At 40.3% G+C, this 24,925-nt stretch overlaps 2 protein-coding genes across 2 annotated transcripts; both read right to left on the bottom strand.

Annotated features, from left to right (window-relative positions):
- Positions 1–18: 18 nt before the first annotated feature.
- Positions 19–8,218, bottom strand: LOC124267371. Its single transcript, XM_046702284.1, has 4 exons — positions 8,095–8,218; positions 1,864–2,019; positions 740–912; positions 19–216 (listed from the first exon to the last, which is right to left on the bottom strand). The coding sequence occupies exons 2-4, from the start codon at positions 1,969–1,971 to the stop codon at positions 156–158; spliced, it is 342 nt and encodes a 113-aa protein (XP_046558240.1). The 5' UTR covers positions 1,972–2,019; positions 8,095–8,218; the 3' UTR covers positions 19–155.
- A 6,766-nt stretch (positions 8,219–14,984) lies between these two features.
- On the bottom strand, positions 14,985–23,548 carry LOC124267373 (D-dopachrome decarboxylase-B-like). Its single transcript, XM_046702289.1, has 4 exons — positions 23,314–23,548; positions 18,833–18,985; positions 16,381–16,553; positions 14,985–15,178 (listed from the first exon to the last, which is right to left on the bottom strand). The coding sequence occupies exons 2-4, from the start codon at positions 18,938–18,940 to the stop codon at positions 15,124–15,126; spliced, it is 336 nt and encodes a 111-aa protein (XP_046558245.1). The 5' UTR covers positions 18,941–18,985; positions 23,314–23,548; the 3' UTR covers positions 14,985–15,123.
- Between the last annotated feature and the right edge of the window lie 1,377 nt (positions 23,549–24,925).

The raw sequence follows: 24,925 nt of genomic DNA, 5'->3' as shown, positions 1-24,925 counted from the left end.
CAATTTCTTTCATAGACATTGTATTTAATTGTATATTTATTCAAATACTTGTGACATATGTTCTGATTTTAATCCACTGTACAAAGTAAGCACCCAGGCGCATCTCCGACGACCATCTGTGAAGTACAACGGGGTGACAGTGTTGCCTGCGACATCTACAACGGGGTTTCTAATCCAACGTTATGAAGGTGTAACGGCAGATACTGGATAACAATTCTGAAAAATAACCATGAAACTGTTATTTAAATACTATTCGAAGAAACCGTTACATGTTTGAAAGTTTAATATGTGTTTGAATAGACTGTTTGTTTGTTGTTTAAGGCCGATCTAAGCAATATATCCCAGCTATATGGCGGCGGTCTGAATTTAATCGAGTCTGGACCAGACAATCCAGTGATTAACAGCATGAGCTGTTGGGGTGCGATGACATGTGTCAACGAATGATGATTTACGTAAAGTGGGTGAGTGAGTATAGTTTTACGCCGCTTTTAGCAGTATTCCAGGGGATTCACACATTGTACCCACCTGGGGACTCGAACCCGAGCCTTTGGCGTGACGAGCAAACGAACGCTTTAACCACTAGGTTACCCCACCGCCCCTGAACAAAGGACCAACTAGAATATTAAGATATAACCGTAGAAGCACGTACTATGAATCATCAGACCCGTCTGTATATTTCGACAGGACCAACATCTTAAAATACGTTTCACACAGTAACTATGAACTACAAACCAATCACCTATTCCCGTCAATGTTCAAGGCATTCTTGAGGAAGTCGATGATAGGCTGGGTGTAGGCTGGGTTCCTGTCTTTGTCAAACACGTCTATTGAGTGGATCTGAAGGAAGCAAGTCGGGGCCCTGCTCTCCAGGCGGTACATGCGCAGTCCAGTTTGTATTGTTGTGCTCATTCTCTGCAATGTTTTGTGAAGATCAGGGTACAAATAGTAACAAACAAAACCGTGATGTAAAGAAATCGATGAGAAAGTGGAATTCATTGTACGGTTTCGACAATATTATAAGCACGAGTTCATGAATTACCATCAATATATTTTGTGGAAACAGGTGAAAAGGTCAGCGAACTCTGCCCAATGGTGGCTCCCGTCACAGTCAGTACCAGATATATTTACCAGCCCAATGGTGGCTCCCGTCACAGCCAGTACCAGATATATTTACCAGCCCAATGGTGGCTCCCGTCACAGTCAGTACCAGATATATTTACCAGCCCAATGGTGGCTCCCGTCACAGTCAGTACCAGATATATTTACCAGCCCAATGGTGGCTCCCGTCACAGTCAGTACCAGATATATTTACCAGCCCAATGGTGGCTCCCGTCACAGTCAGTACCAGATATATTTACCAGCCCAATGGTGGCTCCCGTCACAGTCAGTACCAGATATATTTACCAGCCCAATGGTGGCTCCCGTCACAGTCAGTACCAGATATATTTACCAGCCCAATGGTGGCTCCCGTCACAGTCAGTACCAGATATATTTACCAGCCCAATGGTGGCTCCCGTCACAGTCAGTACCAGATATATTTACCAGCCCAATGGTGGCTCCCGTCACAGTCAGTACCAGATATATTTACCAGCCCAATGGTGGCTCCCGTCACAGTCAGTACCAGATATATTTATCAGCCCAATGGTGGCTCCCGTCACAGTCAGTACCAGATATATTTATCAGCCCAATGGTGGCTCCCGTCACAGTCAGTACCAGATATATTTATCAGCCCAATGCGACTGAAAAGCAGCAACAAATCGGCCTAGTCCTTCAAATGATAGGGTCGTTACACTTCCTAAGATCCAGAATTAAGCTTATAACTCGGAAACACACATCTCCCATGTATGAATAATCGTCACTGACCTCCATGGGTTTGTTGAGAACCTTAGAGATTGTCTTCGCCAAATTGACGTCAAGATCTTCCGGGACCTCGCTGTCCTTGAGGTTTGTCTTTAACAGACATGTCGGCATGGCTGGAGATGTGGGTCAGGAAATACGAAGATAACTAGCTGTAACTGTCTGAAACCATAACGTTACTCAATCATAATCATGATGAGATATACACACATGACCTATTCCGCGGTATTATTGTAGACTTCGGTATTATTCCCAACAGACAATAATAGTACTAATAATGTAATGGTCAATTTATATTGCGCATTTATCCATGCAGATTGCATGCTCATAGCGCTGATATATTACCCCTGTTCAACGACTACAGAACAATCCCTTTGGAGAATACAACCGGTCGCCTGTCAGGCGCTCAAGGTTCACATTCACACTACCATCGTATCATACCAGGTACAGGGGCGGTGGGGTAGCCTAGCGGTTAAAGCGTTGGTTCGTCACGCCGAAGACCCGGGTTCGAATCCCCACATGGGTACAATGTATGAAGCCGATTTCTGGTGTCCCCCGCAGTGATGTTGCTGGAATATTGCTAAAAGCGGCGCAAAACCAAATTCAGTCAGTCAGTCATACCAGGTACCCACTTTACTGCTGTGTGGACAGAGGTAATATTGAACAAAATCACTTGCCTACGGTGAGGCCACATGCGTCACATGTGCTTCGTTGTGGGGCAGGATTGAAGGCCTAGACACTCTCAGGAGTCAAGCTGCCAAACACGGCCACCAAGGACTCTCTGTGCCCAAGGTTGCTTAACTTCACCTGATTTGTGACCTGAGCTCTATGCACAGGACCACACGACGCCACATAAGGGTATCTCGATAGTATCATCAATCCACACAAACATGAAGCTTTTTGTAAGATCAGTGTAAACAGTCTCCCTGGTATTAAAACGTTAGAGTGAATGACTTTGACGGGTTCTGTGTAGAAGAAACATGGATATTGTACTCCAACCATCTATTCAGTATGTAACAGTTAAATCAAACGTCCGTCTTGTGTGTATCCAGAATCAATTCTGGGTGTATTATACCTTACGATAGTAATCTTAAGAAGGTATAATAGACGAAACAATCAGCTGCAATGCGGGTCGATGTTTTTTATATTGTTTTTGCAAGCGTTGAATTATATATTTAACGCCCTTTAGACCATACAGCCGCCATGTGTTTGTTAACTGTAGTTTTAGAGTTGACCAATGCGCATTTGCCTCGACCATTCTTACCGCGTCTGGTTGTAGAAGGTTTGAGACAGACGCTGCCGCTTATACATATAAAACGACAATGCTTGAGAATAACCATGTCTTTCCCACGAAACAGATTCCATTAGGCGTAAAAAGCAACATTGCAGTGCATGAATGGTTCTCTTAATGATGTCAGTAATAACACTAGGTGTTTGCGAAAAGGTAAAGCTTGGCTTGCCCTGACGGTAGCACCCACCAATCAGAGAGTTTGCACTAGAAGGAGGCGTGTATTGCTTCATATCGCACAACAGTTTGTCTGTCACACGACGGGGGCATGTCAACAAACCAGTCAGACAATCAGCGAATGTTTGATAACATATGTGGCGTCCTGCAGAGCCTCGGATCCATGTCAACCGGATTTAGCGAAAGTGGGTATACTACCATCACTGTGCATCGAATACATACATGACTGGGGCGATGGGGTAGCCTAGTGGTAAAACCCCTTACGCCAAAGACCCGGGTTCAATTCCTTACATGAGTTCAATATGTGAGCCCGTTTATGATGACCCGCGCCGTGATAATATTGCTGGAACATTGCTAAATGCGGCGTAAAACTAAACCCACTCACATAATTGACTAGATAGGACTGCTTGGTTAATGTTCCATGTTGGTCAGTGCTTATGAGCACAAGCAGACGACATCCTATACTGTCTGAATTTATCTGTGCTATGTTATCAGTCTATCTGTTTACCTTCATTGTGGTACAATGCCCTTATGTTGATGATTCATGTACGTGAATGCATATACACAATAACAGACGTTAAACCATGACTGTTTTGTTTCAGTTCGTAGTCTAACCAACCCAGATATTAGTTAGACTACGACCGGGACTACTTTCTAAATGTTTGCTTTCATGTTGGAATCTGACCAGCTTTACTTCACATCAGCGTTTGCCAATTACAATCAAGCAACCAAAACTAGGCGCAGATTGTTGAAAAGGTCTTATGGAACAATAGAAAAAATAACAGCATTGCATAATTGTTCCATAAGACCTTTTCAACAATCTGCGCCTAGTTTTGGTTGGATGATTGTAATTGGCAAACGCTGATGTGAAGTAAAGCTGGTCAGATTCTATCATGAAAGCAAACATTTAAAAAGTAGTCCCGGTCGTAGTCTAATATCTGGGTTGGTTAGACTACGAACTGAAACTAAATAGTCATGGTTTAATGGAACAATAAAAAAAAATAACAGCAATGTATACTGCAGAATGTATTTATTCACAGAACATACACAAAGTTTCATTTTGCGACCGTAACGTTGACAGAGATGTTGATACCATCGGTACTGGTCTTTTGTAAAGCTCTAGATTTCTCGCATGAACTGGATGACATGGATGCCGTTTCACTTCGTCGCTTTCTTGGTTTCCCTTGCACTATCCTGCTCATAGTCGCCTCTTGTTCAGTACAGACACGCTTGTAGTTGCGAATGGCGTTACTCCTGTGACCGGTTGTTTTAGCAATCAACTGCTCATCTACACCTGAGCGAAACAGGCGCGTCGCACACGTTGCTCTCTCAACGAATGATTTGTGTAGAAACCTGAAAAGACAAATGTTAACCCAATCAAAACAAGTCAAGAGATGAATTGATGCTATATTTATGTAAAACACGCTTCGTCATTTACATCTAACTAAATTACAGGTAAAGAAACACCTGGTTTAAGTAAGGAATGTATTATAAATAAATGTTCTCATTTGACACTGTAAAGTTGGTAATATATTTTGAGTAATGCAGTTTTTTAGATAAATGAATTTGAAAATCTTACCACTGAATCCGGCAGCAGCGCACAATCTGGACACCGTTTTACTCAGTGTGTGTTCTCCTACTGGCGACACTGAATACCATCGATCAGGCCTGGGTTTACTAAGTTGACGTAAGTATAAAGCTGTAGGAGCATCAGCAGGACGAAGACCGAGGTACTTCCGGTACAGGTGGACGATGCATTTATCAGATACATCACTAGCATACGCAGTAACACTTTTGGGGTGTAACATGGTAGTCCTTCAAACCACGTTGATTGCATTTACTGACCTTTTCATGGTAGCGTATGAACTCACCCTGGTCATTTTCTCCAATTTCAATTTGATCAACTGTCAAAATTCTGTGTTCAACGCCACTGCGTAAAGGGAAGTTGAGGCCAATTAAGTATAGCATGGTATCAAGCAGCGTCTGAGGAGATGAATCGCCAAGAATACCTTTATCCCAAAGTACTTGCTCCTGATGTACAGTAATCACATCTGCCTGTCTTGGATGCATTCCAAGTCCTTCGCTTGCCCTCACTTTCATGACATTGTCCAGTGTCGTTTGCAGTTCTGTGTAAACCGGGTCTGATAAGAACTGCACATTTCTACCCAAATTCACCAACTTCATTTGGATAAGCAAACCCAACTGTCGTAAATAGTTTTCGCCGTTCTCCTTTCTCACTTCCATAATAAATCTACACAGACAATAATTAAGTTCGTCATCATTCAGATCCTTTAGATCATGCGGAATCAAACTAAGTCGATTCCCGGATGTATCACCATTTAGTATCCTTCCATTCCTCGAAATTCGCCAAGATTCAAACAGACGACATGCCCATTCTATAGACTTCTGTGTTTTCTGTGGCACTATCTTCTTGCTCATTTCCGTAACTTCCCGATCAGATAAGGGTTCACCGAAGCGTGTATTAGTTGATGTGCTTGCATATTGCCTTTCCATCTCTTGTGAAACTGCATATATCATGTCATCATCGCTCGAAGACAAAACAAGAAATTCACTTTTCTGTTTTTTAAACAACTCACTCTCAATCTGTTGAGAAGCTACATACATGGCATCATCTTCACTTGACCAGGTTCGGTACAACCCCCGAACGGGTACTTGAGCCCGTTCGGGAACTAACACCCCGATCGGGATAATAAAATCGCCCTCAAAGTTCAGAAAAAACATGTTTTTCTCCACCCAAGCGGCAATTCACATCGGCGCATTATGGTGTCTTGTTATACATGTCAACGAAACATCCAACTAGGCAATGGTTACACGCAAGTTCCCAAATGATGCCGCATTTTGGGCGCTACCCCCTCGAAACAGAGGACCCCTTGCAGAACTTATACACATTATGGTCTCAAAATATATCAATTATGTCATTTTATGCCATTATTTTAGCTCAAATGCACTTGTCACTCACCACACTTTCAATCTTATCCGGAAGTAACTGCCAAGCGCCCTCTGTTTGCCTACAAAGGGCGATAATCTAAGCTGGAATGGCACACCAGCAAAAAACTATGGAGGCGCAGTTGTGACATAATGATTTCGCGCTTCATCTGAACCAGAATTAAGATTGAAAATATAAAAGGATCATGAATAGCATTTTATATTATGAAACCATACATGGCATTGAACATGCCACTGTACATTGCACTTGAAAGGTTAGTAATGCAAGGGGACGAAAATATGTTTGCTTTGTAAACGAAAATACCATGATAGTTTACAGACAACTAGATGATGAAGCGATGATACTTATGTTAATAGTAATTACATGCGAAGTCAAATAGCTTTATTATATTCCACATATGGAGTTGTGACCTCATGGTAGCGACAATTCCACCTACGTTCACTTGAAATTAACGTACATTAAAAACACGATTTATTGCTTAAATATGTTTCCATACTTTCAAGCAGATGAACCGCTGCTGGAGTTGTTTCCCCCTTTTGTCGCTAACTAGAGGGCGCTGGGCATTTACTTCCGATCGACAAGGAAAGTGTGGTGAGGGACAATTGCATTTCTGTTCAAACATCTGCAAAGAATGACTTTAATGATGCATTTCTAGGCCTAAATGTGTAACATTCACCACACGGGTCCTCTGTTTCGAGGGGGTAGCGCCCAAAATGCGGCATCGTTTGGGAACTTGCGTGTAACCATTGCCTAGTTGGAGGTTTCGTTGACATGTATAACAAGACACCATAATGCGCCGATGTGAATTGCCGCCTTGGGTGGAGAAAAACATGGTTTTTCTGCACTTTGAGGGCAATTTTATTATCCCGATCGGGGTGTTAGTTCCCGAACGGGCTCAAGTACCCGTTCGGGGGTTGTACCGAACCTGTTGACGGTATGTCACAATGTTTATCCGCAGTCTGCCTATTCCCGGCAACGCCGTCGTCGTTGTCGCTAATATCACTGTACTGAGTAGCATAATTTGTCGGATAAACTTCATTACAATGAACATTTGAGCTCAAATATATTTGTGAGCACGGAATAAAATCTTCTTCAGACATTCTGGACCCATTTGTTGCTGACACTGGCAATGGCGGTGAATGTGAGAGCATGTTTCTTGATGAACGTTTGCGCATGCGGGAAAATCATTCATTTATAACTCTCGTACAGGGCAGACTAACATTCAATCATTCGCCTCTAACCGAGAATAATATATCAAATAGTACAATTACTCTGCGCATTCAGGGCACACATTACATTGTCAAACAGCCCTTATCGTGTTCAGATATATCAGATGGCACGTGCTGTAAGTGACATGTGAATGCACGTGCAAAACGAAATTTTCATGGACCTTAAGTGTGAAAATAAAACTTTTACTACGCGAAAGCGCAACTAAATATAGTGCATTGAATTTATCATTGTTTTGATAATGTTTAGTGTACATGTAGCCATTTAATTATGTGTCATGAGTTTAAGTCGAAGTTAGACCACTCGACCTTAGTAACAGTTGAAGTGGAGTTAGTTAGATCACTCGGCGCTACGCGCCTCGTGATCTAACTAACCACTTCAACGATTAGACGCCAGGTCCTCGTGATCTAACCTATACATATTCTATACTATAAGCATATTAATATTGTGCAATACCATCACGCTTTCGGCTTATCCTACACGTTTGTAGGTCAGTGAACATCAACACATGCAGACGACAAGTGTCTGTATATACTGCATGTAAATATTGTGCAATACAATCAAGTTTTTACAATACCTTGTGATGGGCCAGGGTTGCGGGACCGATGCCGTCTTGCAGTCAGTAGAGACAGTATGACAGAGCGGTTTATGAGTTACACTGTACTCCCAGCGTATGTCCTGGATACTGTCCTTCGAATTACAATGTCAAGGTCGAAATGAGATAACGCAGATAGTCCACACTCTATGACCATTCATCTGATTGTTATCACAAGGTGCGTTATGTTTGTATAGCACCGAGCCATGCATATACATAGGACGAGATATGTGATATGTAAATAGTAAATATAAATAAATGCAAATACATACTATCGTGTAAACTCCAATATGGATAATTGAAAACTGAGCGGCGAAATAAGAGTTAAACCTACCGTATTTTGAAATTTCATTTTGACATACTGTAGATTACATGACACCTATTATTATTTGGAACCGAGCCCATAGACATAGTTAAGTTACATACTGATTATTTTTATTTTCATTTTCCCCATATATTCTAATAAATTTCAAACAGAAACGGATCAGGGATGGTTCAGAAACGGTTCAGGGGTGGTTCAGAAACGGTTCAGAAACGGTTCAGGGATGGTTCAGAAACGGTTCAGGGATGGTTCAGAAACGGTTCAGGGATGGTTCAGAAACGGATCAAGAACGTATGGTTCAAGAAGGCATCAAAAACGGATGATTGAGAAACGGACCAAGAACGGAAAGTCCAGAAACGTATCAAGAGCGGATGATTCAGGAAGGGATCAAGACCACAGGCCCGCGTGTCTTTGCGAGGATTAAAGATGTTAAAAACACATAAAACATTTGAGATGACCCCCGACTCGAAATGCTTTACAGTACAATACATATTATGACAAGGCCGGACACTTCGGTGTACCCTACCCGCCTGCTTTCCCGATCGCTACGCTACCATCGCATGCAATCGATTAAAACGTAATGTAAACATAATCATGGATGATTGGCCTATCGATCACCACTCATGACACCTACCAATTCTTTATTGTCATTTCTGCAAGTCGATTGAAACCCGATTTTGACCCCCAATTATAGTCTGTTTGCATTGAAAACGTACCGATGAATGTCAATTTAAACAAAAAAGTAAATCTAATAAGATGAATTAAGATTGCGAATCATCATAATTTTACCTTGCCAGTGACCATTTAAATCTCAGAATTTTATTCATCTTAGGATAAAAGTTGTTTAACAAACGATCATAGTTTCAAATCGCTATTATTGGTTTGTATTTGTAAACAACTTTTGTCCTACAATGAATAAAATTCAGAGATTTAAAAGTTCAGTTGGCAAGGCAAATTTATGAGGATTCGCAGTCGTAATTTCACTTTATTTGATTTACTTTTTTGTTTAAAGTGAAATTCATCGGTACGTTTTCACTGCAAACAGTCTATAAACGATCTTGACACAAATGGATGACGACCTGTCCGCCGAAGACGGGTGTGTGGTCATAGCAAGCCCTACGATGGTAGCGTAGCGATCGGCAAAGCAGGCGGGTGGGGTATACCGAAGTGTCCAGCCTTGTCATAATGTATTGCACTGTGTTGCATTTCGAGTCGGGGGTCATCTCAAAAAAATATTTTTTTTAATCTTTAATCTTCGCAAAGACACGAGGGCCTGTGATTAAGACCGGATGGTTCAAGAACGGATGGTTAGGAAACGAATCAAGAATGGATGGTTCAAGAACGGATCAAGAACGGATGATACAGAAAGGGATCAAGACCGGATGGATGGTTCAAGAACGGATCAAGAACGGTAGTGTTTATGAATACCTAGTTACACATGGGCATTTAAGAACTGTCCGAAAAAGGATGGTCACTTATGGTAATACATGTAGCAAATATTTCTTAAGGACTATTTACTTATTTATTACTTATTCAAAATAACATTTACAAAATACACAGAACTGGTGAAATAACCCGCAGGAAATTGCATTCAATGCCGAGGAAACCCCCATATTTGCACCGCTAGGAGTCAACCAAGTCAATTCTCGATAAATTTCGGCCTTGACATATCGGTTAAAAACACATTAGCTTTCAAAAATGAGTTTTCAAATAACAGCTATAAATGTTTATCTTATATTTTGATCTCAACATGTTGAATATTTGCATTGTTTGGACTCAACCAAGTCAAATCAACATGGTATCTCCATGGCATCTCCTATTATAGGCATCAGTTCCCAATTGCGCAGATCGATGCTTATGTTGTTGATTACTGGATTGTCTGGTCCAGACTCGATTATTTACAGATCGCCGCCATATAGCTGGAATATTGCTGAGTGCGACGTAAAACTAAACATCGATCAACCCAGTCAGCGAGCCTGACCACCCGATCCCGTTAGTGAATAAGATCAATTCTAACCCGGAACTTCACGGGTCGCACTGCCAAAGAAAACACGTTTGTTGTTGCTGACGATGACACCATAGGAGACTGCTCATTGTGACCGATGATTGTGTGACATTGACGCAGGTGTCAGTTTGTGTTTTACAAAATATTATGTGTTCTGAATTCCATGTTCGATAAGCTGATGCTCTGAGTGAGTGAGCGACGAGTTTAGTTTTCGACGCTCTTAGCAGTATTCCAGCAATATCACAGCGGGTGACACCAGAAATGGGCTTCACACATTGTACCCATGTTGGGAATCGAACCCTAATTTTCTGCGTGACGATCGAACGCTTCAACCACTAGGCTACCCCACCGCCTCGCACTTAGAGAGCTGCTTCCTAAATTGCATTCGAAAGTCAACACAATGTTTTGAAATATACAAAATCTTGCGTTAAGTGAACAGCCGTGTTTACAACATATGAAATTGGTAATGAAATGACGACAAAAGGGAGACATACTTTAATATACGTGTATTTTATTCACAACCAGCACACATCATGTCGAGGCATAACAGACACGTGATAGCATATATTGCACCAGATCTGAGATTATGTCCGGCCTCCTCGACTAATGACAAGCCTGAAAACAGTTGAGTGAGTATGGTGTTACGCTGCTTTTAGCAATATTCCAGCAATATCACGGCGGGGACACCAGAAATGGGCTTCACACATTGTACCCCCGTGGCGAATCGAACCCGGGTCTTCAGCGTGACAAGCGGACGCTTTAACCATTAGGCTACCCCACCGCCCCCGTTTACAGTTGAAAAATACAACCGAGCACAATAATACTTAGTGATTGATATATGGTACAGTGCTTATCTAATTATAAATGTGGGTGTGCTAGATTATATTTTAAAAAATTATGTTGGAAAATATTTGTCAGTGGAATATAATACCAGTGCCATGTTTATCTATAAAGATATAGAACCTATGCATATTCGTTATAATTCATTACTGGTTAATTTCCTGCGAGGGCTCATATATCGTATTTAATCATATCATTTTAGGCGTAAATGTTCCGTGGCATTGGTCGGTCATGAAGGAAATATTTAATTCGTATGATATACGATAAAGAAGAAACATGCGAGTGTAAATATATCTTTATCCCGTACCATTCTTAAAATAATGGATGTCTGCATAGTAAATTTCAAATTATGTAACTTTCGATACTTCGTATGAATACAGTATCTGAGGGAACCTGTCGGTTTATCATATACTTTCTCTACATGATCGCCGGTACCTCGGATACCAATATCTAATCAACATGGTAATCAACATCACGTTCATGTTTCTCGGATCGTAATATTAAGTTTATGGATGTGTTCTCTGCATTTTAAATTTTAAACAAATAACAGAACACGGGAAAATTCAAACTTTCCTTTAATATTTTCCAGCTTTCATCACCGGCTTTTAATAGCGCTGTGGGAGGAAGTCTAAGAATAAATAAAGGGAACACTGCCATGAAGTGATGTTCCCTTATTTGTTTCCCTCAGTATAATAAACATTAGCGTTCCTGGGATTATATTCTGTATGGTTGTTTAGTCTCCAGAATTTCACCATGATCTGTCGGCTGAAGCAGGATTAAATATACCAATCCGTCTATGTACTCGGCCCGTGTCAAGGGTTAGTGAGTGGGTGAGGTTTAACACCGTATTGAATTGCATACCATTCTCTCACGGCGAGGCAGTTTGATTTGGGAGCACGGCTTGATGTTTGGTCGTGTGGTTATTAAGCGACCATCCATTAAATGTATATCCGTATCAAACTTTTGTAACATATGCGAACAAGCCAGGAAATATAATCAGGGAATCGAACCCAAGACATTACAATTCTCATTAAGCAGTGACTCATATCTCATATTTTAACATAAAAGTTGGACCGATTAATGTCTGACTGGGGTATTTGAGAAACAAATCAGTTTCATAGTATGAACAGAGAACTGTCAATCAATCAGTTAGATGTTCCTGTACTATATATAGGATGAACAGAGAACTGTCAATCAATCAGTTAGATGTTCCTGTACTATATATAGGATGAACAGAGAACTACCAATCAGTTAGATGTTCCTGTACTATATATATAGGATGAACAGAGAACTGTCAATCAATCAGTTAGATGTTCCTGTACTATATATATAGGATGAACAGAGAACTGTCAATCAATCAGTTAGATGTTCCTGTACTACATATAGGATGAACAGAGAACTGTCAATCAATCCGTTAGATGTTCCTGTACTATATATATAGGATGAACAGAGAACTGTCAATCAATCAGTTAGATGTTCCTGTACTATATATAGGATGAGCAGAGAACTGTCAATCAATCAGTTAGATGTTCCTGTACTATATATAGGATGAGCAGAGAAAGACCAATCAGTTAGATGTTCCTGTACTATATATAGGATGAACAGAGAACTGTCAATCAATCAGTTAGATGTTCCTGTACTATATATAGGATGAACAGAGAACTGTCAATCAATCAGTTAGATGTTCCTGTACTACATATAGGATGAACAGAGAACTGTCAATCAATCCGTTAGATGTTCCTGTACTATATATATAGGATGAACAGAGAACTGTCAATCAATCAGTTAGATGTTCCTGTACTATATATAGGATGAGCAGAGAACTGTCAATTAATCAGTTAGATGTTCCTGTACTACATATAGGATGAACAGAGAACTGTCAATCAATCAGTTAGATGTTCCTGTACTATATATAGGATGAGCAGAGAAAGACCAATCAGTTAGATGTTCCTGTACTATATATAGGATGAACAGAGAACTGTCAATCAATCAGTTAGATGTTCCTGTACTATATATAGGATGAACAGAGAACTACCAATCAGTTAGATGTTCCTGTACTATATATAGGATGAACAGAGAACTGTCAATCAATCAGTTAGATGTTCCTGTACTATACATAGGATGAACAGAGAACTGTCAATCAATCAGTTAGATGTTCCTGTACTATATATAGGATGAACAGAGAACTGTCAATCAATCAGTTAGATGTTCCTGTACTATACATAGGATGAACAGAGAACTGTCAATCAATCAGTTAGATGTTCCTGTACTATACATAGGATGAACAGAGAACTGTCAATCAATCAGTTAGATGTTCCTGTACTATACATAGGATGAACAGAGAACTGTCAATCAATCAGTTAGATGTTCCTGTACTATATATAGGATGAACAGAGAACTGTCAATCAATCAGTTAGATGTTCCTGTACTATATATAGGATGAGCAGAGAACTGTCAATCAATCAGTTAGATGTTCCTGTACTATATATAGGATGAGCAGAGAACTGTCAATCAATCAGTTAGATGTTCCTGTACTATATATAGGATGAGCAGAGAACTGTCAATCAATCAGTTAGATGTTCCTGTACTATATATAGGATGAACAGAGAACTGTCAATCAATCAGTTAGATGTTCCTGTACTATATATAGGATGAACAGAGAACTACCAATCAATCAGTTAGATGTTCCTGTACTATATATAGGATGAACAGAGAACTGTCAATCAATCAGTTAGATGTTCCTGTACTATATATAGGATGAGCAGAGAACTGTCAATCAATCAGTTAGATGTTCCTGTACTATATATAGGATGAGCAGAGAACTGTCAATCAATCAGTTAGATGTTCCTGTACTATATATAGGATGAGCAGAGAACTGTCAATCAATCAGTTAGATGTTCCTGTACTATATATAGGATGAACAGAGAACTGTCAATCAATCAGTTAGATGTTCCTGTACTATATATAGGATGAACAGAGAACTGTCAATCAATCAGTTAGATGTTCCTGTACTATATATAGGATGAACAGAGAACTGTCAATCAATCAGTTAGATGTTCCTGTACTATATATAGGATGAACAGAGAACTGTCAATCAATCAGTTAGATGTTCCTGTACTATATATAGGATGAGCAGAGAACTGTCAATCAATCAGTTAGATGTTCCTGTACTATATATAGGATGAACAGAGAACTGTCAATCAATCAGTTAGATGTTCCTGTACTATATATAGGATGAGCAGAGAACTGTCAATCAATCAGTTAGATGTTCCTGTCCTTTACACAGGATGAACAGAGAACTGTCAATCCGTTAGATGTTCCTGTCCTTTACACAGGATGAACAGAGAACTGTCAATCAGTTAGATGTTCCTGTACTATATATAGGATGAACAGAGAACTGTCAATCAATCAGTTAGATGTTCCTGTACTATATATAGGATGAACAGAGAACTGTCAATCAATCAGTAAGATGTTCCTGTCCTTTACACAGGATGAACAGAGAACTGTCAATCCGTTAGATGTTCCTGTACTATATATAGGATGAACAGAGAACTGTCAATCAATCAGTTAGATGTTCCTGTACTATATATAGGATGAACAGAGAACTGTCAATCAATCAGTAAGATGTTCCTGTCCTTTACACAGGATGAACAGAAAACTGTCAATCCGTTAGATGTTCCTGTACTATACATAGGACGATCGGAGAACTATCAATCTATTTATGTTCAATCAAGGTACTACATGCATCTGTTGTCAAATCTGCAGCCTAATCTATCTGCGTGTATCTTTCTGAACAATGTGCAATGACGATAGAATGACATAGTTGACACTGACGACATCATCTTTACTTCTCCATTCCGACGTTGTATTGTAACAGCGGCAGATACTGGATGACAACCCTGTAAAACAGGAGGTAGGATTTTCAGCACCAGAGAATATTCAGAATATATATTATTGTGATGCAAACAACAAAACTGACGACGATATTGATTATGATGATGATGACGCCGACGGCGGCGATGACAATTACGTGATTACACCATTAAATTATAAATTATTATATCAATCAAAATAACAATGATGCTTATTATGATGATGATGGGATCATCAACATTATCATCAGCATTAAAAAGGACCAACCAAAAGCACCTAGAAACAAAAACAATATTCTGATGTGAACTGTAGAAATATATATTAAACTGAACGGTAAAAGAAACTGCACATTTGAAAATAATATTACTAAAAATTAATTGTACGGATTTAAACACAATATTTCTTTACCGGGACTGTACACACGTTTCCGAGGAAACGGCCACAAAAAATGAAAATAACGTGTATCCACTTGGATGAGCCCGTATTTCCGTTCGAAACGTGTTGAAGCAGTTCAGGCAGTTCGGATATTAGACACACCCAGAACGTGGAGACCACGTGTCACCACAGCCGGCCTCCCACAGCTCGTGTTGTAGTGAACTTCCTAGAAGCAAACAACGTCACCGTCTTACCGTGACGTCGTGCTCTCCGGATTTGTCACCGAAAGAGTATCTTTGGAACATGTTGGACAGGCGAGTGAGATTTCAACATCCCCCCGCCAACGCACAAGAGTTTACACAAGCTCTACGGAACAAATGGAACCGCTTGCCACTTGGCCTCATCACCCATCAGACGTTTGACGTTAACGGTTGGAAGTGACGTTCATGCAAATGTGGATGCACGGGATAGCCACTCAAGGTATCAAAGTGACAAATTTGGGTACTGGAACCACTTTCTGGCTTTCAATGAATTATTATGAATGTCGGACAGCTGACATTTACACCCCACGTGACTGGATGTCTGTGGAGCATTATTTGACGTCGAACGCCAATTTATAGTTTGTTAGAATATATGGAAGTGTCGATTTAGGCAATATACTGGACCTCAAATATTAGCTGTTTTTATAATTAGTGTCATTGTAGTCTGGTGCGGAGTTTCTTTTACCGTTCAGTATATTCAACATCAGACCCACCTGTACGTTATAACTGTACTAACCACTATTCAGACAGTGGAATCCGGAATCACTATTCAGACAGTAACTATGGCCATATTTCACTACAATTGTATTCACCTGTTCCCTTCAATGTTCAATGCATTCTTGAGGAAGTCGATGATAGGCTGGGTGTAGGCTGGGTTCCTGTCTTTGTCAAACACGTCTATTGAGTGGATCTGAAGGAAGCAAGTCGGGGCCCTGCTCTCCAGGCGGTACATGCGCAGTCCGCTTTGTATCATCGTGGTCACTCTCTAAAACATTAACGTCTGTAATTTTGTAAAAAAGTAAAACTTACATTTGGTTATAAAACCTCCTCTTGTTATTGCACAAAATGTACAGTTGGCGAGACGCTTTGTGGGTCAATATGACGTCAACTCTGACTCATGGTGACGTCATTACTATTATGAGCCTAGCATCTAATAATGGCATTTAGATGTTGGCATCATGAAGAAAGATGAATATATACTCTTCACAAAAAGTTAAGCAACACAAATTTTTGGTTTCATTACATTTTCATTTATTGAAATTTCAAATCATGGAATGATTCAATAGAAAGGTGAAACATACATACACACAATTAACAAAATGATATGAATTGGTATCGAGCAATAATAGACTTAGAAATCATCAAAAGCATGTACCCGTGAAACAGTCGTGTAAAATGTGCTGCATTGATGGAGCAAAATGTTAATATTAAGGTTCAAGTCAGTTTTGGACAGTGAAGCAGTGTTCAGTAACGCTTATGACCACCATTGAATAGAATTTACGTAATGTTCATAAGACCCAATTTAGAATATGCGTGTGAAGTATGGGATGGATGGGTGTATTCCCATACTGCCGACAGGTCCAAACTGCCTACAGGTTAAAACAACATGATAGGGTCCAGTGATCAGGAAGTGAATACACCGCTCTGACCTGTTCTACCCCTGCTAAAATGAACTTGACCAGTTACTTGGTTAATGAACTGACCTGTTCTATGGTGTCTTCCCACTCTGCCTAGGTATGTGCTCAGTATCAAGCAAATAAATTAGAACAACTGCAATTAGAAGCAGCAAGAATTGTAACAGGTTTACCTAAATATACTCATCATGAGGATCTGTATTATGAAACTGGTTGGGAATCTTTAGCAGAACGTAGGAGAAAGCGCAAACTGCGTCTTTTTTACCAGATACAGAATAATATGGCACAATCGTACCTTATTGATCTTGTTCCTGGGAACGTAGCATCTAAATGTAACTATAATCTTCGCAACTCTGATGATGTCTCACTTCTTTTCTCACGATTAACTTTGCGTATGATTCGTATTTTCCATCCACTATTAGAATGTGTATTGAACTTCCAGTTGAAGTGAGTATAAGCGTGTCATTGAATTCTTTTAAATCTAATATTGTTATAAAACATAAAACTGCTCCTCAATACTTTGATTTTGGACCGAGAATCACTAACATCATCCTTACAAAACTACGTTACATGTGTAGTCAATTGAATTATGATCTATTGCGTGCTGGTATAAGAGAAAACCCAAGTTGTTCTTCTTTGAGTGGCATTTAGAAGTTGGGAAGTACAATATAGAACAAACTTTATGGATAACAACTTTTTATTCGTGAGTGCGACGTTTCGATACAGATTCAAGCAACGGTACAAGAATTTGTATCGAAACGTTGCACTCACGAATAAAAAGAAGTTGTTATCCATAAAGTTTGTTCCAAGTTGTTCTTGTGGAAAAGTTTGTAAAAATCCTTATCATTACATATTTGACTGTCAATTATATACGGTACAGAGAACTACCATGATGACTAATTTACGCAGTGTTACCAATGTGAATATAACCTATGAGTTACTATTACATGGCAATGCAGATCTGACTGTTCACATAAATCAAATCATATCAAATCAGCGTCCACATTATGCTCAAGTCTTTGGTGTTAAAAATTGACACATTTTGGGGTACATTGGAGTATACTCTTACGGTGTCCTACTCCTCCTCCTCAAAAGTGCTCTATATGTAATGTATGGGTTCCTTTGATACGATAAACACTAGGACTTCACAGAGAAGGGCAATGAAACTGAGGTTTCCCTGTATGTTGATAAAGAAATACACCTTGCTGATCTGATGAGATATAGTCGGTTATATTGAGTGTTTTAACTGAATATTTAAAACAAGCCATAAGGAGGCCCCGTGTGGAATCAAATCAGCAAAAATATGTATTGCTACTGAACACAAAATAGTACATACATCATATTTAGTCATTTAATACTTGATATGTGTAGTACGAAATAAAAACGAAATTATGTTGCTGGCAATAGTTTGAAAACATATACTCATAGAAACAAATAAGGGAACACATGAAAGTATGTTCCCTTATTCATTTCCAGAATTTCACCCACAGTGCAATGCATACCTTGTGAAGAACCTGGAAAAGAATAAAGGAACGCTTGTACTTTCATGTGTTCCCTTATTTGTTCCAATGAGTATATATAAACGGAAAGGCAGAGTCAATTCTAGTCCATGTGTACATCACCAACTGACCTCAATGGGCTTGTTGAGAACCTCGGCGACATTCTTCGCCAGAGTGACCTCCAGGTCTGCAGGGATATCCTCGTCCTTCAAGTTGGTGTATAACAGGCACAGCGGCATGGCGGGATAGAACGACTGGCACAAGATCCGCTGGGTTAGGGCTCACTACAAATGACAAGAGTCAGTGAGTGAGTATGGTTTTATGCCGCTTTTAGCAATACTCCAGCAATATCACAGGGGCTGACACCGGAAATGGGCTTCACACATTGTACCCATGTGGGAAATAGAAAACGAGTCTTCGGCGACACGAGCGAAAGCTTTAACCACTAGGCTACCCCACCGCCCCACAAATGACAAGACCGTCGTCAGACATCACCTACATCAGTGATTATTTCGGCAACTAAATATCCAAAACTGTTGCAATAATCAGCGCCAACACATTGGTTATATCTTCACATTTGATAGCCCCCTTGGAACCGTACAATGGCAAAGATAGTTTCTCATGGGGTCGATCTGCGGTATTAGAGCTTTGCTGTTTGATTGGCATTTAGAAGTTGGTGACTAATAAGAAAGTAAGAATATTTATGGATAACAACTTCTTTATTATATATGATGCGACGTTTCGGTATGGATTCTTATACCGCTGTCAAGCAAGAGTGAAGTACTACAGCACAGACCAGGCTTATATACATGAACAGGGATTAAGTAATAACAACATGTAGGACTGAATGAGGGGATTAACAATAACAACAAGGCACGGTGGCAATAATGTAGTGACAATAGGAAGCCAATGGTGGTTGATGTAAAAAACAAAATATACATGCTGATGAGATTAATTAACAATGATGGCTGAGGTGCTCTAATCTGTTGTTTTTATGAGATCATTGTATGCAGAAGGGATGAGATATCCCTGGTCTCTGTTGATTGAGGGCTTGTGTCTCCGGATTTGAACTGCTTCTGCAAGTTTCCTTTTGGTGAAGTCCTGGTGGTTTTTGGATAATATGTCCACATTGTCCCAAATTATGTTGTGATTGGGGCAGTTGATGATGTGGTCTGATAATGCCGATTTTCTATCAGATTTAGTGGTAGATGATAAGTGTTCTTTGATTCGGATATTTATGGGCCGGGAGGTTTCGCCTACATAGGCCTCGCCACAGTCACAGTTGATTTTATAGACAACACCTTTGGGTTGATGTTGTCGTTTAGAGCAGTTCAAATCCGGAGACACAAGCCCTCAATCAACAGAGACCAGGGATATCTCATCCCTTCTGCATACAATGATCTCATAAAAACAACAGATTAGAGCACCTCAGCCATCATTGTTAATTAATCTCATCAGCATGTATATTTTGTTTTTTACATCAACCACCATTGGCTTCCTATTGTCACTACATTATTGCCACCGTGCCTTGTTGTTATTGTTAATCCCCCTCATTCAGTCCTACATGTTGTTATTACTTAATCCCTGTTCATGTATATAAGCCTGGTCTGTGCTGTAGTACTTCACTCTTGCTTGACAACGGTATAAGAATCCATACCGAAACGTCGCATCATATATAATAAAGAAGTTGTTATCCATAAATATTCTTACTTTCTTATGGGTTCGAATCCAGGCCTGAACCTGATTCTGAACCTTCTCATGTCAGCATCAACTTCGAATATCTTCCACCCGTAAAGATCCGGGTTAGAATTGATCTTCAGTAACCCATTCTTGTTGTAAGGGGCAACTAACGGGATCAGGCGGTCAGGCTCGCTGACTTGGTTGACACAGGTCATCGTATCCCAATTGTGTAGATCGATGCTCATGCCGTTGATCACTGGATTGTCAGCTGGAATATTGCTGAGTGCGGCGTTAAACAACCAAGCAACAAACCTCGTCTTTGTGGTCGTGGTTTAGTGATAAACGAGATGTAACAGCAGGGCTGAATCTATGGGAAATAATAAGTGTAAGTTTTATTACTCACTCACTCGAATATCTTCCCACCTGCGGCAGCTGTAGCATAACTCCACTGATCGTTTATACTTCAATAAACACTTGGATATGAATACATTATATCTACTTATCGTTATTATTATTTATTAGCAGTTTGAACAGAAGCATATCAACATGATTAATGCGTCGTACTGTACCGGGATTCACAGGGGCTTGTAACGCTAAAAACTGCCATCAAAGTATATACTGTCACTAGCGGGATCTTAGTAAAAGGATCCTTGATACCTTGATCGCAGTTTTGAGCGTTACAAGCCCCTGTGCAGAGATTGTTTCTGTATATCTGTCCTTGTAGAGTGAGTGGGTGTGTAAGGTTTAACGCCGCTTTGGACAGAAATTCAATTACTAGTAACATGTCAGTTTCATTTCGAAAGAACCCCTAATGGCGGTTTAGTGAGCGCGCACGCACGCACGCACATACACGCACACACGCGCTGGCATATACATACACACTCACTCACACACATACATACACAGACATACATACAGACATACATACATACATACATACATACATACATACATACATACATACATACATACATACATACATACATACATACATACATGCATACATACATGCATGCAGGCAGGCAGGCAGGCAGACAGACAGACAGACACATACATACAGACAGGCAGCAGGCAGGCAGACAGACAGGCAAGCAGACAGACAGACAGACAGACAGACATACACGCAAACACGCACGTACGCACACTAACAATTGAATAACATAATACCGAAACACACCTGTACATAATGCAGCTACGATATTCTTCAAAATGAAGGGTTAAAACCTGAATTCACCTCACGTACAGATAATGCGTTACGGTACACTATTAGAATGAACTTTGACTATATACATACATTGACAGACACAAGGCCCACAACACTCATTCAGTCCCTAACAAAAATAACGGATGCTATCGGTATCCATTCACGGAATTGCTTTGACGTAAAAATCTTTCGTTGTACTTTTATCTGGCGAACCTGGCTGTAACCTTGAACCCAGGTCGTTCAGATAAATATTGTGTTACTGATAACACATAACCCTGATAACGGGATAACACAAACAGGATAACACAAACAGGACAATACAAACAGGACAATACAAACAGGACAATACAAACAGGACAATACAAACAGGAGAATACAAACAGGACAATACAAACAGGATAATACAAACAGGACAATACAAACAGGACAATACAAACAGGACAATACAAACAGGATAATACAAACAGGACAATACAAACAGGACAATACAAACAGGATAATACAAACAGGATAACACAAACAGGATAACACAAACAGGACAACACAAACAGGACAACACAAACAGGACAATACAAACAGGATAATACAAACAGGATAACACAAACGGGATAACACAAACAGGACAATACAAACAGGACAATACAAACAGGATAATACAAACAGGACAATACAAACAGGACAATACAAACAGGATAATACAAACAGGATAACACAAACAGGATAACACAAACAGGATAACACAAACAGGATAACACAAACAGGACAATACAAACAGGACAATACAAACAGGATTACACAAACAGGATAACACAAACAGGATAACACAAACAGGATAACACAAACAGGACAATACAAACAGGATAATACAAACAGGACAATACAAACAGGACAATACAAACAGGATAACACAAACAGGATAACACAAACAGGATAACACAAACAGGATAACAAACAGGACAATACAAACAGGACAATACAAACAGGATAACACAAACAGGATAACACAAACAGGACAATACAAACAGGATAACACAAACAGGATAACACAAACAGGACAATACAAACAGGATAACACAAACAGGATAACACAAACAGGACAATACAAACACGTTAGCGGCGTACATCTGCATTCCACAGATTGTTACACACAAAACTCACGTCTTACATTGAGTTAACTACGGTTAAAACGGATTCAAAAGAGACTGCTAATTTTAGTTCCTTTAATCCTAGTTCAATATACGCAGTTCGTCTAAAATATACGGAAAGTGTCCGGGACAAAAACACACAGTTCGACATAAGCGTGTTCGTTATAAACATAGCTCGATATAAACGCAGTTACTGTAAGTTATATGATGACCATTACCTAACCTACATTATTACCATAAGAACCAATTCAGTTGAAACCAGGATCAGTAAAGGTCACTAGCCTTGTATATCTTCTCGCGACTGAAATAGATCAGGCGATCGAACTTTTTGTCTGATGCAATGTCACCGTGTCCTGTAGGCGAGGATCCTCGCCCTTTGTCATTGACCCTGGTTTGCCAGTTTCAAACTGGACTATCAAACGCCCTGTAATGCAGCTGGGCTATTGCAAACTAAGCCGTCAAACAACATTCGCTCATTAGCTACGACGGACGAAATAGCTGAGTCAGTGCTGATACGGTGGCCGAATCGACTTGGAAAACCCTCTGTATACTCGTGTTAAAAATAGGATGTATATTGGCTTACCTTCAGCTGTGCGTCTCGTGGCTGGGAGGGCTGGTTTAAAACTAAGCGAACAATCTAAGTGATCTCAGTGTTACTGGTGTAGACTATCGACCTGTCTGCCTGATAGTTCACAACATAGAGGTGTTTGACTGCTGTTGACTCCAGAGCTCTCTGCCTAACAGATTACAACATGTCGGTCAAGGTCAAGGTCATGAAACGTCAAAACCGGAGACTTTATGTTAGATGACTTATACGGTTACCCACTGTTTGCATCCCAACGTCACAGTGTTATGACTATTTGATGTAGCGTGAAAGAGCAAGACTGGAGCAAGTCTAGGAATCTCTCCCACAGCGGTTGTGCATATCTATACTGGTCTGACTGTGAGCTTACATAAAGGCAAACATACTGTGTGGATTTCAGCTGACATTTTTTAAAGAATTATTCATGAAGTCTGACAAGCATATATCGTTCCATATATGTCGTGAATATCCTTACTTATGGTGTATTCGTCGTGTATATATTGTACTTGTGAAGTATAGGTTGTATAGTCAGGTAAAGTTGTACACCCCATGTTAATTGTATTCGTCATGAATATGCTGTGTTCATCATTTTTATGTTGTATATGCTGACGTAATGTATTTGTAATGTACAGTTGTACTCTTCATGTTGAGGCCGCAATCGTCATGTTCAACCTGTATTCGTCGTAATGTACATGTACTGACTGACTGACTGAGTTTGGTTTTACGCCGCTTTTAGCAATATTCCAGCAACATCACGGCGGGGGACACCAGAAATGGGCTTCACTCATTGTACCCATGTGGGGATTCGAACCCGGGTCTTCGGCGTGACGAGCCATCGCTTTAACCACTAGACTACCCCACCGCCCCTAATGTACATGTATGTGTTGTATAGTCAGGTAGAGTTGTAACCCAATATAGACATTGCATATCTCAAGCTTATGTTGTTTGGGTATTGTATACGTACTACTCATGATGTGCCCCAGTTACGCCGACCCGGTTACAGTGACCCAGCTAAGGACCACGAGACCCAGAATGATGGAAAGATACGTGGAAACGTAAGATGAGAGTCAGTTCTGTAACCCGATATAGAGGTACAACTGTGAGAACATAGGGAAACATGGCGAATCATATGGTTCTCGCACCTACTAATGATTGAGTCGAGGTTTATGCCGCTGTTAGTAATATTCTAGCAATATAATTGCAGGGGATTCCAGATTGGGCTTCACACATTCTATCCATGTGGAGAATGGAACTGTGGCCCTCGGTTTGACAAGCGGACCACTAGGCTACCCTACTGCCCCTCAACTACTAGCTCCTACCAGGGGCGGTTGGGTAGCCTAGTGGCTAAAGCGTTGGCTCGTCACGCCGAAGATCCGGGTTCGATTCCCCACATGGGTACAATGTGTGAAGCCCATTTCTGATGTCTCCCGCCGTGATATTGCTGGGATATTGCTAAAAGCGGCGTAAAACCACACTCACTCACTCACTAGCTCCTACCTACTGTTCCGCACTGTCGTCTCGGTTTCAAGCTTAGACGTATACACTATTACAACGTACTCCTGCATACAGTGTAACCAGATTGTATAACATTCAACTAGAGCTGATTGTCGTT

This window comes from Haliotis rubra, unplaced genomic scaffold (genome assembly GCF_003918875.1).
Source record: "Haliotis rubra isolate DU_JTF1 unplaced genomic scaffold, ASM391887v1 Scf1308, whole genome shotgun sequence".
Taxonomy (NCBI): Eukaryota; Metazoa; Mollusca; class Gastropoda; order Lepetellida; family Haliotidae; genus Haliotis; species Haliotis rubra.
Note: the sequence above shows the minus strand (reverse complement) of the source record. Positions and strands in the feature narration are given on the sequence as shown.

What these genes read in the sequence shown, in the direction of transcription:
- LOC124267371 (XM_046702284.1), bottom strand. Translation starts at nt 1,971, where the DNA reads ATGCCGACATGTCTGTTAAAGACAAACCTCAAGGACAGCGAGGTCCCG. An exon ending in TTCTCAACAAACCCATGGAG is followed by an intron (nt 913 to 1,863) that starts GTCAGTGACGAT and finishes AAAACATTGCAG; the next exon opens with AGAATGAGCACAACAATACA. An exon ending in TTGAACATTGACGGGAATAG is followed by an intron (nt 217 to 739) that starts GTGATTGGTTTG and finishes GTTATTTTTCAG; the next exon opens with AATTGTTATCCAGTATCTGC.
- LOC124267373 (XM_046702289.1), bottom strand. Translation starts at nt 18,940, where the DNA reads ATGCCGCTGTGCCTGTTATACACCAACTTGAAGGACGAGGATATCCCT. An exon ending in TTCTCAACAAGCCCATTGAG is followed by an intron (nt 16,554 to 18,832) that starts GTCAGTTGGTGA and finishes TTAATGTTTTAG; the next exon opens with AGAGTGACCACGATGATACA. An exon ending in TTGAACATTGAAGGGAACAG is followed by an intron (nt 15,179 to 16,380) that starts GTGAATACAATT and finishes CCTGTTTTACAG; the next exon opens with GGTTGTCATCCAGTATCTGC.